Source organism: Ursus maritimus, unplaced genomic scaffold (genome assembly GCF_017311325.1).
Source record: "Ursus maritimus isolate PB19 unplaced genomic scaffold, ASM1731132v1 scaffold_32, whole genome shotgun sequence".
NCBI lineage: Eukaryota > Metazoa > Chordata > Mammalia > Carnivora > Ursidae > Ursus > Ursus maritimus.
The window spans coordinates 18645766-18662733 of NW_024425786.1; the positions used below are offsets into that span (position 1 = coordinate 18645766).

Sequence of the window (16968 nt, forward strand, 5' to 3'; positions counted from 1 at the left end):
CTGACCTATAACACACACTATTAATGACACAGGACGTAAGTATTCATTTTCTGTTAACCAAACTATGCAGACAGCCCACCAACTTGTTAACCAAAAGAATCCTAAAATTATGACTGTCAGAATCATGGGTGGCTATACCCAAATTTTGGGATGGATTTATGTGGCTTACCCCAGAATATGGACATTTGAACACCTAGGCACCCCCATGTTGGAAACAACAACAAAATCACTCTAAACAGAACCAACCCAATTATACCCGAGATGTGGGATGACTATCTCGAACTTCGTGAACATTCTGTTATACTGAAAGAAAGTTACTGGTTTGGCACCAATTGGTCGTCCTGTCCAGGTGTTTACTGAGCAGCCCTGAATGGCACTCAGTGGTTATGTGGCACGGATCTTAGGCCATGATTTCTACCGGGAGAGTTAGATCATCGCCCCCTGGCTTTCCCTGGGCATGAGGAAGAATTCATCCCACTGTCTTTGTTCCTTCTGTTGGCCAAGATGTTATCATGTATACAGAGGCTTTACCAAATTTACCCAACAAGCTTTATTTTATTTTATTTTTTATATTTTTTTTGTTTTTCCCCAACAAGCTTTAAACGACAGCCAACAAAGAATATTGTTCATTCTCGCCCAGTGAATCTGCTATCTTGTCATCTTTACTAAATCATATGAGAAAACAGATGCCCTAAGCAATCCTTGTACATAAGTCATTTTATACCTGTGCAATTGCACTTGTAGGATAAATCCCCAGAAGTGTAATAGTGGAGTCAAAGAGTAAATGTCTTTGTAATTTTTATAAATATTGCCAAATTGCCCTCCCTAAGGGTTGTACCAATTTTCAGGCCTACATGACCTCTCCATTTGGGCTGGGCTTCCTCAAAGAATGGTGACTGAGTTCAAAAAACAAGCATCCCAAGAGAACCAGGTGGAATCTGTTTTCCCTTTTAAGACTTAGCCTCAGAAATCACATAGTGTCACTTCTTCCAGTCACATATTCAAGGATTAGGGACATAGATCTTACCTCTCCTTGGAAGGTGTGTCAATGTCACCTTGTAAGAATAGCACATAGGATGGAAGATCTTCTATCATCTTGGAAAATTCAATTGACCACACATCTTCTTCTGTTCTTGTTACTAAATCTATGCAAATATAACTTGACCAAAGAGCTCTTCTGAGACCTCAAAAAATTACGAAATTTTTACCATGTTCCATGAACAGAGCTGTGCTAGATATTTTGTTTGCTCCTTTAGAACCACCTTCCACCAGTGTCCACTCTGTTCTGCACCCACGAGTGCTGGCCTCTATGGACTGTGTCAATAAGCTCTCTTGTTTATTGCTCTCTTCTCATTGGGTCCTTCCAATGAGTGGCACCTACAGAAGATAAATATGGGAGAAATGAGGTCAGGATATTTATTCCCCACCCGGATTATGGGCTAGTTTCTTTAGTCGGGGCTTCTGTCTGAAGACCCTCTCCTATCCTATCCTATCCTATCCTTCCCTTACCTCTTTAGGATTAGGGGTAGAAATGCCTTCCCCCTGATGCTAGCCCTGGAACGCTTCACTTTCTTTTGCTGGTTTCTCTTAACCCAGTCTACAACTTTGTAAACAGTTCCTTCATTAAATTCTCCTGAATTATTTGGTTTCAGTTCATAGGACTCTGACAAAATATTTTGTAAAACCTGTAATTCTGATGTGATCTTACTGAAAATAATTTTGTCACTGACATTTCTGTTCCTAGAGAACATAAATACATGTAAGACTCCTTTGTCAATTCATCCATAATAAAGAAAACATAAAGGCCTAGATGTGCTGCTTTAATAGTGGTTAAGAAATTTGTCTCCTTTAAATTAATGCCATTAAACAAGCAATTCCACCTTATTTAATTACACTTATGTAAATGCAACAAGAAGACAGCATGACGAGCTATAACAGGGGAAGCTGACTCTTCAGGTGGTGCAGGTTAAGGGTTCCCTGAAGAAAGACACTGAAGAAGAACTCAGGCAGCAGAGGGGCACATCTAATGCCAACTGGTAAAAGTCAGCAATTACTCATCATTTGCTGTGGGCCAGGTACTAGTCACAGATACTTCACCCCTATTATCTAATTTGTCCTCAGACTACTCTGACATGAGTATTGCTTTATTATTTCTTTTTCATAGATGATGGACCAGAGGATAGACTAGTTAGTAAATAAATAAGAATGATTATACAGTTCAATATTGAATGAGTGGACAGATAGATGAAGAATGCTATTCTGTGCAGAATTTTCAGAAGAAAGTCAAAGCCTCAAATCAATCCAAGACATCCTTCCGCATCACAAAGATACTCGAGATACCAAATAATCCCCAACCAGTTTGTTCCTTCATTCATTCAACAGTATGAAATTAGTTCATACCCTGCACCCGGTACCGTTCGGGCCACAAGGAACCAGCTGTTCTCTTGGAGCGCGCGCCACACTGAGCAGGGCGACAATAAACTTAGGCAGGGATTAAAACAGGATGACGGGATGTGAATCTACTTTGTATTTGGTATTCAGAAATCTGAACTAAAAGGTTGGTCAGTTGAGGGGCACAACCTGTGCTTTGGGTTGCTTTCTCACAATTTGATGGTTTATTCCCTTTCCCCCCCTCTTCCTCCTCTTTACCGTCCCGACGGCGCAGACGCCAGGTCTCTTCTCTGGTTTTATCCGCGTCGCCCAGGTGTCGCTGCTCAATGTCCCGGGTGCACAGGCCTGGCCCAATCGGATGCCGCCCAGGGCTTCGACGGACGGGGATTGGTTCCTCATCTCCCGATGAGGGCCCGGGTCCCCCGAAACCTGTGGCTGCCGGCGGCCGGAAGTGAGCGAGAGAGTCGGAGAAGTTATTTGTTGTTGCCAGAAGTCTGAGGGGTAGAGCGCTGCCGGGTGATGGCCGCTCAGGAGGCCGTGGCTGGGAAGGTGGGTGGCGGGCTTTGCCCAGGGGTTGGGGATAAGGACGTCTGCGGCTAGCGGTTTGGCCTACACGTACAGGCGATGCCAGGGAGGGAGGCGCACACACCGTGGGGTCGGGCAGCTGTGCGCTCTCGGCCCGGCTCCGTGGCACCGGCGGGGAATCCGCCCGGGCCGCCCCGCCTCCAGCCGGTCCTCCTCGCCGCAGGTGCCGGTGGACAGCGTGGAAGAGGCGGAGCAGACCCTCGCGGCCCCCGCGGAGCTGGCCGCCCAGAAGCGCGAACAGAGGCTGCGCAAATTCCGGGAGCTGCACCTGAAGCGGGTGAGTAGCCCCCGAGCAGCCGAGACCTGTCACCTGGGTGGCGCGTTTGGGTTCGTGGAGGGACGAGCAAGTCGCACCGGCGCGCCTGACACGCCTGCGGAGCTGAAGAAAGATCTTTGCCGCTGGTTTCAACCCTGGTAGCACTCTGGAATCACTCTAGAACTTTTTTAAAATGCTCGTGCCTAGGCCTCACTTCTAGAATGTCTCAATCCGTTTCTGGACCCAGACACTGGTTTTGTCTGTTGTCATACAGCAAGTTGGCCACTCGTTGGTTCATCCAAACACCCTCCTCCCCCCGTACCCCCAAGCTCCTAGTGTGCCATAGCCAACTAGGTATGTGGATACAGTGGTAAATACGGTAAGGCTCCTGCCTCGTTATGGAGGCAGGTCCATAACCAATAATTACTCTACGACTTGGTAATTGTATGTTAGAGGGAGGAATAAAGTGCCTGAGAAGTACAGAGAAGAGGGGCGCCTGGGTGGCTCAGTCCTTAAGCGTCTGCCTTCGGCTCAGGGCGTGATCCCGGCGTTCTGGGATCGAGCCCCACATCAGGCTCCTCTGCTGGGAGCCTGCTTCTTCCTCTCCCACTCCCCCTGCTGTGTTCCCTCTCTCGCTGGCTGTCTCTGTCATGTCAAATAAATAAATAAAATCTTAAAAAAAAAAAAAAGTACAGAGAAGAAAAAGACAACTAAAGACGAATGGGACAACTAAGCTGCTAGAAAGATGAGTGGGATATTACCAGACAAGTAAAGGAGTTGGGGGAAGAGGCATCCAAGCAGTAAGGACAAGTTAAAGGCAGAGTCCTCATTAGGGTGGGAGGCCCGCAGGTAGCCGGAGACAGGGTATGTGTGAGGCGTGTAGTTATATTTGCCCAGAAAAACTCAATTCAAAAAGTAGTCAGACACACACACACTTAATTTGAAACACTGTGTAAAGAGTAGGCTGGATGTTATGTGAAGAAGTAATATAATTTAAACATCATGCGTTTGTAATCTTTAATGGATCACTGGATCTAGGTAATCAGTAACTGCAAACATCACAAAAAGGGAGAAAATCGGCGATTATGTGTCTCCTGATAGAAGTATATAAACTAGCTGCTTATAAGTAGTCTTGTTAAATATTACCTGAACTGAACGGAACCACTAGATCTAATGACCAATTTACAAGAAATACAGGGAGCCTGTTAAAGGACATCACAGGGAGGCAGCTAGCACTTTGGGAAATAGGATAATCAGCCTGATCATTTTCACAGTCCTCAAAAGAGCAAGGGGTAAAAAAGATGGAGAAGGAAACTATAGATTAAATAAACCTTAAGAGATGTATTGATTAATCACAGTATATGGAACTTGTCTGAATTCAGACTGTAAAAATAATGAACACTTGAGACCATCAGGAAAATGTGAACATTACAGGATATTTGATATTAAGGAATTAATTAATTTGGGAGTGTGATGGTGGTATGGTTAAATAGGTATCTAAGGGGCACCTGGCTGGCTCAGTCAGTGAAGCAAGCAACTCTTGATCTCGGGTTTGTGATCAAGCCCCATGTAGGGTTGTAGAGATTACTTAAAAATAATTTTTTTAAAAAAGGAGATATTAAAATATTCATAGATGGGGGGGAAAACAGCCAGAAATCAGGAAATTTGGTCTTGGCCTAACTCTGCCACTAACTGTGATCTAAAAACTTTCTCAAATTCATAAAAATTAGATTGGAGTTTCTCTCCCAACACCTTCACAGTTTATACATGTGACCACCTGTCCACTTGCTCAGTGTTTATCTTGAAATTGCTGTTTAAATTTAATGTTACTATTAAAGATGAGAATTTTACATTTTTATGTCTTTAGAGGTTCTCTTTTCATCTTTTCTGTTTTGGGGTTTTATTTTTGAGTTTTTGTGTTTTGTTTATTTTGGGTTGGGGGAGGTCATTTTGTTTGATTTGGTTGGGAAAAAAAGATTATTTTTTCTGTAGCTTCCCAGTCTGGATTTTGTGGGATGCATTCTGATGGTGTCTCCTACCCTGTTTGTTTTTAAAGGAGGTGTTAGGAAAGGTGTTTTCAGAAGTGTTAAACCCATTAGTCGCTGAGAATTTGTCTTGGACCCAATTTGAATGAAAAGAGACATGAAAATGGAATCACCTTCTCTGTATGGACTCAGTGTCATTCAGTAGCATCTAAAATCCTCTCAAGTCCCTCTGTACAGTGGAACTCACACTGTGGGAAACCCTGTTCCAATCCAATCCTAAAAAACTTGCTTATATCTCACAGCCAGAGAGTAGTCAAGTCCATATGTCCCTCAAGCCTTCTTACTTCCAAACCATAGCTCTTTCCATCCCTACCACCTGGTTCCTTGAAGGTAGTAAAAGAATATTTAAAGTTATAGGAATAGGTATTGACCTCCTCATCTCCCCCTCCATAAAATTCCCCCAACACAAATACACACGGAAACTTCTCTAGTGGCTCTCCTCCGTTCAGGATAAAATCCAAAGGTCTGCTTTGGATGCCTGCCATACAAGAAGACAGGTAACGTCTATTTAGATTTGTTTCCATACCTGTGCTGACAAACTTTGTGTATCCTGGTGGTAGAATGAAGCTCGAAAGTTAAATCACCAGAAGTTGTGGAGGAAGATAAAAGACTTAAACTACTTGCAAAGTGGGAGGCTAAAAAAGCTCGTCTGGAATGGGAGCTGCAGGAAGAAGAAAAGAAAAAAGTAAGTACAATTCCACCATCCTTACAAGCTGTGGATTCCGGGATTCTCTTGTGTTTTGTCGAGGCAGCATATGGCATAGCAGGTGAGCACTCCGGCTCTGGTCTCAGCTGCACCTGAGAGAGTTGTGAGAATACAATGTGTAAAACACTTAACAGCAGTGCCTGGCACATAGTTAGAGTGGCATAAGCAATGGCGCTTAGAGTAAGAGCCTAAGCTACAGTAACAAAAGCTCCAATAAAGACCATAGGGGCACCTGGGTGGCTCAGTCAGTTAAGCGTCTTACTAGACGTGTCACACATTGTTTCCTCATCTGTATACAAGGAATAGTAGCGCGTACCTCATAGGGTTACGGTAAAGATGAATGAATGCACTCACACAGTGTGCTTAATGTTTGGCACATAGGACTGTGTGTAGAACCATCCTCATGATTACTGTTGCTGCGACTGTGTCCCTTACCTGTGGAGGGCATCTGCCCTGATCAGGTGCAGTAAGCGGTGCTAAGCTGCACCAGCTCCTTCCCTAAGACAGGTGGTGTGCTTAAGATCACGACTGCTGCAGCAGGGATGGTGCAGAGAGAGCTCTGAACTGTTCAGAGCACACCATGCTCTCACTCAAGCTCTCTCACTGTATGACTAGGGTGGGTGAGTCCATTAGCCTCTGGTCCTCAGCTGCTGCCTCACTTGGGCACTAGAGTAGATGATTTCTTAAGTACCTTTTTTCAGGTCTGATTTGTTTCTTTGAAATCAAGTGTGATCCCAGAGGTTTCCATTTTTGACCACTAAACATTGTCCAGTTCTGATGGTATGGAATCTTTATAGTGTTACTTATACCTTGCTCTTTCTCAGTGGAGAGGAGTTCTACCCAACATCCAACAGTCTTCTTCATGGAACCCATGTGCCCTCCACAGAGGAAATTGATAGGATGGTCATAGACTGGGAAAAGCAGTAAGTACTATCATGCAGCCGTAAGTTTTAGTACTGATTTCATCTTCGTGACAAAATTAACTTTGTGGTCTTCAAGTGTAGCAAAGGGTAGAAATTAAGGAACACCTGAATTACTAGTTTGAAGAGTGGTCCCATCGCCATCACTTGTATGTTTATGTTTTGAATAGGGTAATTAGGCAGAACCAGCAGTATATATATAAATTCTCTCAAAGTAGTATAATAGGTCACTGCCCTTGTATTTCAACATGAAGTTGTGTTCCCAGTCTTAAGACTAGATCCTCTGATAGTACTATTAACTTATAAATTCAGTAAAGTTCAATGAACATATTTCTTCATAGAATTTTTTCCTAAAGATATTACTTCCAGTCTTAAGACCACAAAAGAAAGCAGCTTGGAATTTTGTGTATCTGTTTCCATTACTGATTCTAGTCTTAGTTTCAGGCAGGTTTTGTTAAGATCAAAAAAGAAGGCAATTTTGAATTTTGTAAATTTTTTTTTCCTTCCTCCAGAATTGAAAAATGAGACAAGTATAGCCGGAGACGTCCTTATAATGATGATGCAGATATCGACTACATTAATGAAAGAAATGCCAAATTCAATAAGAAAGCAGAAAGATTCTATGGGAAGTATACAGCTGAAATTAAACAGAATTTAGAAAGAGGAACAGCAGTCTAATCTCCTTTAGGAACTGTTTTGACTGCCAAATTACAACAGTAAACCAGGACTTTACCTTTCCTTTTATAATTTGTGAAGTGTTCTATGACTATATTTTCATGTTTATGTATTTATTATTCACTCATTTCAGAAAAAAAGTCATGTATTTCTGTGTTCAGAGTGTGTGCTTCGTGTGTGTCCTCTGCTGGGCTTAAATCTCCTAGCTACAGACATGTGAGTCACCGTCATCCTTAGTTTGTTGTATGTTTGACTTGACCTAGAGTTGAACTTGGGAGCTTCAGAGATAGAATGCTAAATTGAGACTGATTTTTCTTGTAAGCTATGGTAGGTAGTGAAAGGAAGGGGACAGTGGCTCCTGGAAATTACCCTGGCCAACCCTCTCCAGAAATAGTCAGTTAACAGACACTAGCCTATCCCATGCTCTACCCCAGGGCCCAGGTACATTTATGGGACAGGCACAAAAGATAGGTACTGCTCCTCTAATGACATTTTGTAAATACACCATTTTCAAAAGCAAATTTCCCTTGGAAGAAAGTAAGTTAAAACATTTGGTCAAAGTATTATTAAAGCTTACATAATACAATGGTTTTTTTTTTAAACCTAATTGAAATTTTAACCTTATTTCAACTGTAACTGAAGAATGAGGGCATTAGTTTGAGTAGTAATTATGGGAAATATAGGACAGAAACCTTGAAAGTCAGGAGTATCCCATGAAAGTAAAGGTTATTTGTGCCATTTTATATGAGAAGAGTAGGACTGGGATCAGTTAAGTTGGGCACACCAGTAGCTCTGATTTAGTGAATGATGGGCTAGTTAAGATGGTAATGTAAGTGCAATTTTAATAATGGTACATTGAATGTACTGTGAATGGAGAAACTTTAATGTTGTACATTCAAATATAGAAGGAGGTAGATCTGTATATACAAACGTGAAAAGATGCTCATATCCAAAGAGTTTGTATAAGGCATTAAAAAAAAAATCCAGCATGTACATCATGCTATGTATGATTCCCTCTGTGGAATGCAGACAGAGGCATTAAGTCTAGGGAGGGGTCCCTGGGTGGCTCAGTTAGTTAAGTGTCTGCCTTCAGCTTAGGTCATGATCCCAGGGTCCTGGGATTGAGCCCCCATCAGGCTCCCTGCTCAGCAGGAGCCTGCTCTTCCCTGTGCCTGCCTCTCCCCCTGCTTGTGTGCTCTCCCACTCTTGACAAAAACAAACAAAAAACACGCGTAACTCCTTGAAAAAAAAAAAAAAAATTCAAGGGACACCTGGGTGGCTCAGTCAGTTAAGCATCTGCCTTCCAAACAATGAATGATGGAACACTACATCAGAAACTAATGATGTACTGTATGGTGACTAACATATCATAATAAAAAAATAAAAAAAAAAGCATCTGCCTTCCACTTAGGTCATGATCCCAGGCTCCCGGGATCTAGTCCCATGTGGGGCTCGTTGCTCAGGGAAGAACAACCCTCTGCCTGTTGCCCCCTGCTTGTGTTCTCTGCTCAAGATTCTCTCCCTCTCCCTCTCCCACTAGTGCTATCTCCAAAATAAACACATCTTAATAAAAAAAAAAAAATTGAAGACAAATACACACCTTTGCTGCCCAGTCTTCTCAAAAAACCTAATAACCGGCCTGTTTTACTTGGTTCTCCAGTATTTTCCAAGAAAACATTTAATGCCAGTGTACTAAGGGAAAAGAGGAGGGAACAATAAGGATAGGCTTCATAGAAATCTTAATTATCTGGATTTAAAGGAAAAATAGGGGCACCTGAGTGGTTCAGTTGATTAAGGGTCTGCCCTCGGCTCGGCTTGGCTTACGATTCCTGGGGCCCTGGGATTGAGCCCAGTATTGGGGCTCCCTGCTCACAGGGGAGTCTGCTTCTCCCTATCCCCCTGCTTGTGCTCTTAAATCAATAAAATCTTTAAAAGAGTAAAGGAAACATTTCTCCAGAGGAGAAAAGCACTCCCCAACAGCCACTGACTGCTGCTTCAACCAAAAGCGAAGATGCCAGTCTGATTTGAGGACCACTCCGAAGGTGACTGGGTGGATGGTCAAATAAGCAACCTGAAGTAAGCTCAGTACAGGAAAGGTTCATCTTGAAGAGCTGGGCAGCAGGCACTGGAACAAACTCAGGAAACGGATTTTCAGTCAGTAGACGGTAGTAGTTGAAGGCGGCGTGGAGGATGTTGCCGAGCTTGTAGAGAGAGCAGCAGGCCAAGGATACAATCCCAACAGTGGGCAAAGGACAAAGCCAGTGTAGGAAATGAAGAGGTCAAAGGAAATAAACGCATGTAAATCCCCGAGTGAACGGAAATTCTGAGGAAGGACTCTATATAGCGTGAAAAGCACTCGTTAAGACCAAGTTTTATTTTAGATAAGCTTAATAGAGGTTTCCAGCAAAGAAAATGAAAGGACAGCATGCTATGGTGAGTTAGACACAGTTCCTCCGGTTCACACTTTTATTAAAGAAAAAAGCAAAAGGTTTAACACCTGAACCAATCTAGGGATGTGCTTTTCAGGATGGTGGCCACCCACCATATGTGATTTGAAAAGCGGCTAGGACAAACTGAGGTGTGCTTTAAGTGTAAAATACACGCTGATCACAATACCTAGTACAAAAAAAGTAAAATGCCACTAATTCTTATAATATTGAAATGACATTTTAGATCTACTGGGGCAAAAAAGTTACACTAATTCTTTTACCTTCTTTAATATGGTTCCTCATTTCCACTAGAAAGCACTGAATCTAGTCTCTTGGTACAATTTCGCACCATCAGCACCACCTTGCTATACTGTCCACCATTCACACGGGAACAGGTAGCACACCTGGGCAACTGCATCCCACTTAACCTAATGAGAGCCAGTCTGGGTTTACACACACAGTACATTATCTTCTGTGTTACAAAGCCCAGGACAGAGGAAACACCACAGACCCAGCTAGACCCAACAGACAAGGTGAACTTAGACAAGAACACTGTTAGTACCTGATAGGGCAATTATGGGAAAAAAAAAAAAATGAATATAAACCATACTCTTTTCAGGACACTAGACAGTAAGAGAAAATGAGCCAACAGACTTAAGAAATGAAAGAGGAAATAGCAAAGCCTCAAGTGTGCTAACAGGAGAAGCTGATGGTGAAGAATGTCGAAGATAAAAATCACTGCAGAAGTATCCGAAGTGGCAATTAGCCAGACCTTTCTTATATACTGAAGGAGTATGGCTGAAGAAGCTACATGACTTGTCCAGTCACTTAGCCGTTAAGGGCAGTATTCGAATACATGTCATCATCAGAGCGAATGCTGTTACCAGCGAAACAAAGGTGAAGAAGATTGTTACCACATCAGAAATTCTTTTCCAAAGTCTCCCTCACCAGGAAATCCTCTGCAACTTTGCTAAGGATACCAACTAAAGATACTAACAAGGTGTTCATATTAGCCACATTTTCAGTTACAACTCAAATCCTCATGTTTTATTGAATTTGGCTGTAACCAGGCCAGCCTACCGATGTTCTCAGGTCTCCTTAGAATAAAAATGAACCTACAGCATAAACTTCCGTACTCCTTTAGGAACATGTCCCCCTCCTGGTAACTACTGTTAACCTAGATGTAAAATGGACATGTTTACCCAGAGGAGCAACCCTTTCTTACAGGAATTTCCCCTGTTCATTGTCCATTTACACTTTTCATAAGGTCAAATTTTATTACAGCAGCTCCTTCCCACACAATGTTTCAGGATAGAAACGTTCTATTATCTGTACTTTACGGTAACACAGCCACTAGTCTTAACACTTCAGAACTGGCTAGTAGGACTGAGAAACTGGATGTAAAGTAATTATACGTGGGGCCAGTGGCTGTGTTATTGGAAAGTACAGGTAAAATACTCGACAGCACAGCTTTAGTAAACAGCAAATTAAGTCCCACTTCAGAACCTTCCCTACTGTCCCTTCTACTTAAGAATTCAGGACTTTGCCTGTTTCTTTTCCTGAGTTATTTGTTTTGTCTCTAATATTCTGCCTATCCTGTTCTCTACCTTACCTACCTGCCTACTGGAAATTGGTTTCATTATTTCCTAAATTTAAGAGACTACCCAAGTTGGTGGCAAAGAGCTAAAGCAAATAAGAAAGAAAAACATACTTTCAAAAAAAAAAAACCATAATAAAGAAATGCAGCTAACATCACAGATTTTAGAGCTCAAAGAGGCATTCCATTTCTACCTCTCTGGCTGAAGCTTCCTGCCCTAAAACTTGTAGTTTAACTCATCTAGGACAAAACTATGTCAGAATTCCATAAATTTTAGGCCTAACTTCTCAAAATGAAGACCCACATCAACTGGGAATATTAAGATTCAGCTCTGGGGTGGAGAACTGAGTCTTAGCATTTCTCACAAACTCCAGGTAAGGTCAGTGAACCCTATGCTGTCAGTCCATGGATTGGGATTTGGGATTAGCAAGGCTTAAACAAGAGACACTTTACGCTTCTTTAAATAAAGACTCATTACATAATATATATACATACATAACAAAGTGACACAAATTTAAAAAACAAGAAATTTATTAACAAATATAAACAAATCAATTACTGTTCTTATAAATTTTGCTTTTACATAACTAACTGATATCATACAAAACATTTACAATTGTATGTACAAGACTCCCACCTGTATGAATCCTCTGGTCCGTGTGTTATCTCTTATCTATAAAAGAAATCTAAAATGTTAATATTTAAATATTAAGGATTTACATATTTCTGTGTCATTGTTCGTAATTGCAACAATTACCACTAAATGACTCCCAGAGATGGAATAATGCCAGGAACACACATTTGCAATAAAGTGCATTTCAGCCAACCTTATAATTAGTTTTCTTTTTTTAGACAGGTACCCACAGTCCATATGGACTTTTTTTCTCATCTATTTTGGGGAATCCTGAAGAGGTCTCTTCAGCAGTAGTTTTAGCTGATTTCTGAAGCATTGGTTTTGCTACAGAATTCTGTAAGAGAAGAAATTCTTAAGTTAGCTATGCAAACACATACATTGTACTCAAAATACTTGCTTTTTACAAAATACACTAAGTAATTCCATTAAAGATTAAAACTTGAGACACCAACCAAACACAAAGAATGGACCCCACATTTATCACATGATCCAATCAAACTGTAAAGCCTACTTTAAAAACTACTAGGAAAAAATCAGACATATGCAAAATATATTACAAAATAATATGTTGAAAGAGTTTTCAGTTTTGTTTAAGCCTTGGCTGATTTTAAAATATTCTGATTACAGGGTTTTCTGAAATGTGCTTTTTAAATAGTTCAACAAGTACAGAAGGAATGTGCAAAAGAAAAGTAAAATACTGATAGGAAAAATGTATCAGATACAGCAGGAGCCAGTACACCGGTCACTTGTAAGAATGGTACAAAAAAATTATGAATGGTTTATTCTATCTGAAGTGGTTTAGTAGACCCCTAATTACCACCACAAAACCAATGAGCCTTCCAACAAAAATAAAAGCCCACATAATAGAATTATGCCCCCAAGTCCAATTTTTGAGTAGTCAATGCCTAGATATACTTACATTAGAGCTAAAAACTATGCTTTTTTGCTGGGAAGGCTTTTCACTGGGATTTTTAGTTCCATCTTCTCCTAGTTTTTCCGACAGCTAAACAGGTAAGAGAAAAAATACTTTTAAAAAACCATACCCTTGGTTTACGGTACTGTATAAAATGCAGCCCAACTGTATATAATAAATTTAGTTGTAGAGACACAAATCGAATTGGATCTAATCATACAGTTAACAGCCTAAACAACATTAGTATTCCAGCTTTCCCCTTAAAACAAAACTGATTCAGTATCAGTTTAAGAAACTCTTCCCCAATAAAACAGTATAATATTCCCCTGATGCAAATTCAATTAACTCTGAAAGTAAAGTCATACCAGAAAGTACCTAGTTTCAAAAGAACTAAGGCATTTGCCAGTTGGAAACCTAATCATATGAAAAAACAACTCGACTAAGATCTTATTTACTACTAAATACTTAAGCAAACCCACATCTGGGTTTGAATGATAGGATCATCTAGAGAACATCTTTCCTATCTTAACTAAGATTCTATCAAACTCATAACTACCTTAAAACCTTGAAGGCTATGAATTTCATACTTTCTATTTCATATAATTAAGACCAGAGTGCAATTTGCCAATGCACATCCTGCACATTTCTGGAGAATTATAATAAACTTATCTGCAAGTGAAGCAGGCCTCTTCTTCTGTAATCTCTCAAAGCATCTGGAATATACTGCATATATTATGAAAAGGACATCTGTATCACAGATGCCCCACCATTACAAAATGTTTAAAAAAAAAATTTGTCTTCAGTATCTTATCAAAATGGTACCTATACCAAATTCTAGCATGCACATGGATCTACCAACAAAAAACTAAACTTTCAGTGTGTGAAAGTAAACTTCGAATTAGTGAAACCTCTGATGCTTTTGCCCATGTTATCAATTACCAACAGATTTTCTTCATCAATGTCTGGAGACCACATTCATGATTTCTATAAGACAGAAATAAAGCAGATAAACTATACTGTATGCTGAATACAAAATTTGTGGGAACATAACGCTGCAAATGAAAGCTACAGATAAAATACTCCATAAAGGCTAGTGAGAAAAATTCGATAGCTATACAGAAATCGCCAAATACCACCTACAACTATGAAAATGATTTGTACTGTGTCACATGAAAATAAAGATCACATATCTCCCATTTTCATGGGGGAGAGACCTTTTCTAGAGCTGCTATTTTGATCTTAACAAAATATATTTAGGCTTTCCAAGAAGCACTCTAAGATAAATCAAATAAAAATGGCTAATTAGATCTTTCTAACAGTTTTCTCAAGATTTTGTTTGGATAAACCTAGAATACTTACCTCAAACTTTGCACCACTGTTTGGCACAGCTGTTCCATGGTTCGTCTCTTTAGATGCAAGAACTTTTCTGAGACTAGCCGGCAAGTCAAAGTTAGCTGTTCCTAAAGCTTTTGCTGCATTGGCTTTTGCTATCTCTAACAGCTCCATTCGATCTACAAAAACAAAACAAGACATTCGTTTACCCTCTTAATCCTGTAGTACGTTCCCCAAAGAATGCCAAATCACAAAACAAGCTTGTGCTTTATTTATTTAGGCTAACAATAAAGACATTTAAATATTTTTTTAGTGGGTAAAATACAGCTATAACAAAAAATTCTCTACCTCATTTTTTGCTGAAAAAGCAAGCATGCATCCTTAAATAATCTCAACTGGTTTTCAGTTGTTTACCGAAGGCCTGAATTTCCTAATTGTTTTCCCTTTCTCTTCAAATCTGTCTCTCTGAACATCAAGTTCTTTTGTAATAGATTTTACACACGGCGCAATTGTCACAATGAATGAACCAATACAGATACATTTCTAAATCCATTTCCAAACTCCTAAAAGTTTTAGTTTGCGTGTCTTTTTCTGTTCTGTATCTTATCCCGCACTAAAACAATCATCTGTATTAAAATACTGGAACTGGGGTGCCTGGGTGGCTCAGTCGGTTAAGCATCTGCCTTCAGCTCAGGCCACGATCCCGGGGTCCCAAATAGAGCCTCCTATTGGGCTCCCTGCTCAGCAGGAGTCTGCTTCTCCCTCTGCCCCTCACCCTGCTCGTGCTAATAAACAAAACCTTAAATAAGTAAATAAAATACTGGAACAAAATCTATTTGTTTCAGTAACAGGGTACTGAGGAAAAAAAGTTTTGATACTCTTCTTCCCACTCAATAGACAACAAAAGCTTAAGCCCAACAATGTAAGTCACTAGTAATACCTAAAAAGGCTCCACTGAGAAGGGCCAGCCACTAGGAAAAAGATTTCCACCACCGCAAGCTATTTAATACCACAGTCGACTTCTAACCCCCAGGGGAAAAGAACGTCCACTTTAAAACTGGGGACCAAATCGAGCGCTTTTAATTGCCCTTAATCTGCTTTATGTGTCCCTTCCCTCTTTGCTCCCAACAAACTACTAAAATTACAGGCGCCAAAAGCAATGGAAACAGCCACACCACACGGCAACTTTGGTCCCCCAGCGTACTCGTGCTGTCGCCAACCACGTACGAGGGTGCGATGGTAAGATTCGCGGCAGATGACTCACCCTTCTCACTCAAGCGAAAAGGGGTGGGGCTCCGCGACCTGGTCCGGGACCTAGCCCTCCAACTCCTGCGTTCCTCCGGGCACACGGAGCGGCCGAAGCCATAGAAGCGCCGCCCCCGCGGCAGCGCGGAGGCCCGTCGGTAATACGAGCGTCCCCGCGAGCGGGACCGGCTGCGGGAGCGGGGCCGCGACGGCGACTGGCGGTATCTCCCGGACGCGCCGTAGCGCCTGTCCCGGTACCGGCGGCCGCGGGAGCGCGACCGGCTGCGCGAGTAGGAGCGCGAGTAGCGCCTATACTTCCTCTGGTGGAGCCTCCTGGACCAGGACCTGGACCTGCTTCTCCTCCGGGTCCGAACCCGCGACGACGCCCGGCTCGAGCCGCTGGAGCCGGACCGAGCGCTCCCGGAAGACGAGCGGCTCCTGGACGCCGAGGACAGGCGGCTGGACCGGCCCGACCGAGACGTCGAGGGGGACTCTTTGTCCTGCAGCGAACCGGGCCACAGGTGGTTCACGTACTGAGACATCTCGGCCCGAGGCTGCAAGCTTCCCTCCGTCTCTGAGGATCCCTGCCCGGAAACTCGGCGCCTAAAAACAACCGGGGGGGGGGGTACCGGAAGTGAGTCGCGCGGACGGGCCCCAAGCCAAGAAACTAACTGAGCCGCTCCGACTCCGGGAGGTGGCGACCCCAAAGGCCAGCCGGCCCGCCCTGCCATTGGCCCCTTTGTGCGTCACCCCCGCCCCACGTACCTGGGACCGACCCCGTCACCAGGAAACTTACCACCACAGGCCGTCAACGCCACACCGAAGACGAAAAGAAAGGACCAAAGGACGCCTTCCTTTCGAAGTTGAGGACGAAGAGAGGACTTTCGAAGCTTCTCTTGAAAAACAGACTCACAACCTCCACCGCCGACCTTTCAATCCGCAGATGCGTCGAAAAGTACCAGAAGCCGACGCGCAGAGCATGCGCAGAAACGTTGGCGTGGTGGGCGTGGCTCCCCTCTCGCCCAACCGCCGCCCTTTCCCCCCCAATCTCTTCCCGCGCCCCGCCCCGCCCCGCCCGCCGTGCCCAAAGTTCTGGACGCGCATGCGTCATCGTCCCCCGGGGGGGTGGGGGCGGAGCTGCTGCATCCGGGTACCTGTGAGCCTGTTTTCTTTGCTGAAGCTGGTGGTAAAGAGGGATTTTCGTGCGGCCCAGTCCCGGCTGTGCGACTGTCTGCTGGGC

The 16968-nt window shown here is 42.7% G+C and overlaps 2 protein-coding genes across 2 annotated transcripts; one reads left to right on the top strand and one right to left on the bottom strand.

The window, feature by feature from the left end:
• Window positions 1-2805: 2805 nt before the first annotated feature.
• Window positions 2806-7644, top strand: LOC103666536 (pre-mRNA-splicing factor SYF2-like). The gene is made up of 5 exons (XM_040619006.1): window positions 2806-2940; window positions 3140-3253; window positions 5838-5962; window positions 6808-6906; window positions 7416-7644. Exons 1-5 carry the CDS (start codon window positions 2911-2913, stop codon window positions 7426-7428), a joined length of 381 nt encoding a protein of 126 aa, XP_040474940.1. The 5' UTR covers window positions 2806-2910; the 3' UTR covers window positions 7429-7644.
• A 4473-nt stretch (window positions 7645-12117) lies between these two features.
• Window positions 12118-16719, bottom strand: RSRP1 (arginine and serine rich protein 1). Its single transcript, XM_040619007.1, has 5 exons — window positions 16525-16719; window positions 15748-16331; window positions 14511-14662; window positions 13158-13241; window positions 12118-12572 (listed from the first exon to the last, which is right to left on the bottom strand). Exons 2-5 carry the CDS (start codon window positions 16268-16270, stop codon window positions 12453-12455), a joined length of 879 nt encoding a protein of 292 aa, XP_040474941.1. The 5' UTR covers window positions 16271-16331; window positions 16525-16719; the 3' UTR covers window positions 12118-12452.
• Window positions 16720-16968: the final 249 nt, after the last annotated feature.

Coding starts and splice junctions, on each gene's coding strand:
- LOC103666536 (XM_040619006.1), top strand. CDS start 2,911: ATGGCCGCTCAGGAGGCCGTGGCTGGGAAG. Junction 2,941..3,139: donor AGGAGGCCGTGGCTGGGAAG/GTGGGTGGCGGG, acceptor TCCTCGCCGCAG/GTGCCGGTGGACAGCGTGGA. Junction 5,963..6,807: donor AGGAAGAAGAAAAGAAAAAA/GTAAGTACAATT, acceptor GCTCTTTCTCAG/TGGAGAGGAGTTCTACCCAA.
- RSRP1 (XM_040619007.1), bottom strand. CDS start 16,270: ATGTCTCAGTACGTGAACCACCTGTGGCCCGGTTCGCTGCAGGACAAA. Junction 14,663..15,747: donor TTTTCGCTTGAGTGAGAAGG/GTGAGTCATCTG, acceptor TTGTTTTTGTAG/ATCGAATGGAGCTGTTAGAG. Junction 13,242..14,510: donor ACAGTGGTGCAAAGTTTGAG/GTAAGTATTCTA, acceptor TTACCTGTTTAG/CTGTCGGAAAAACTAGGAGA.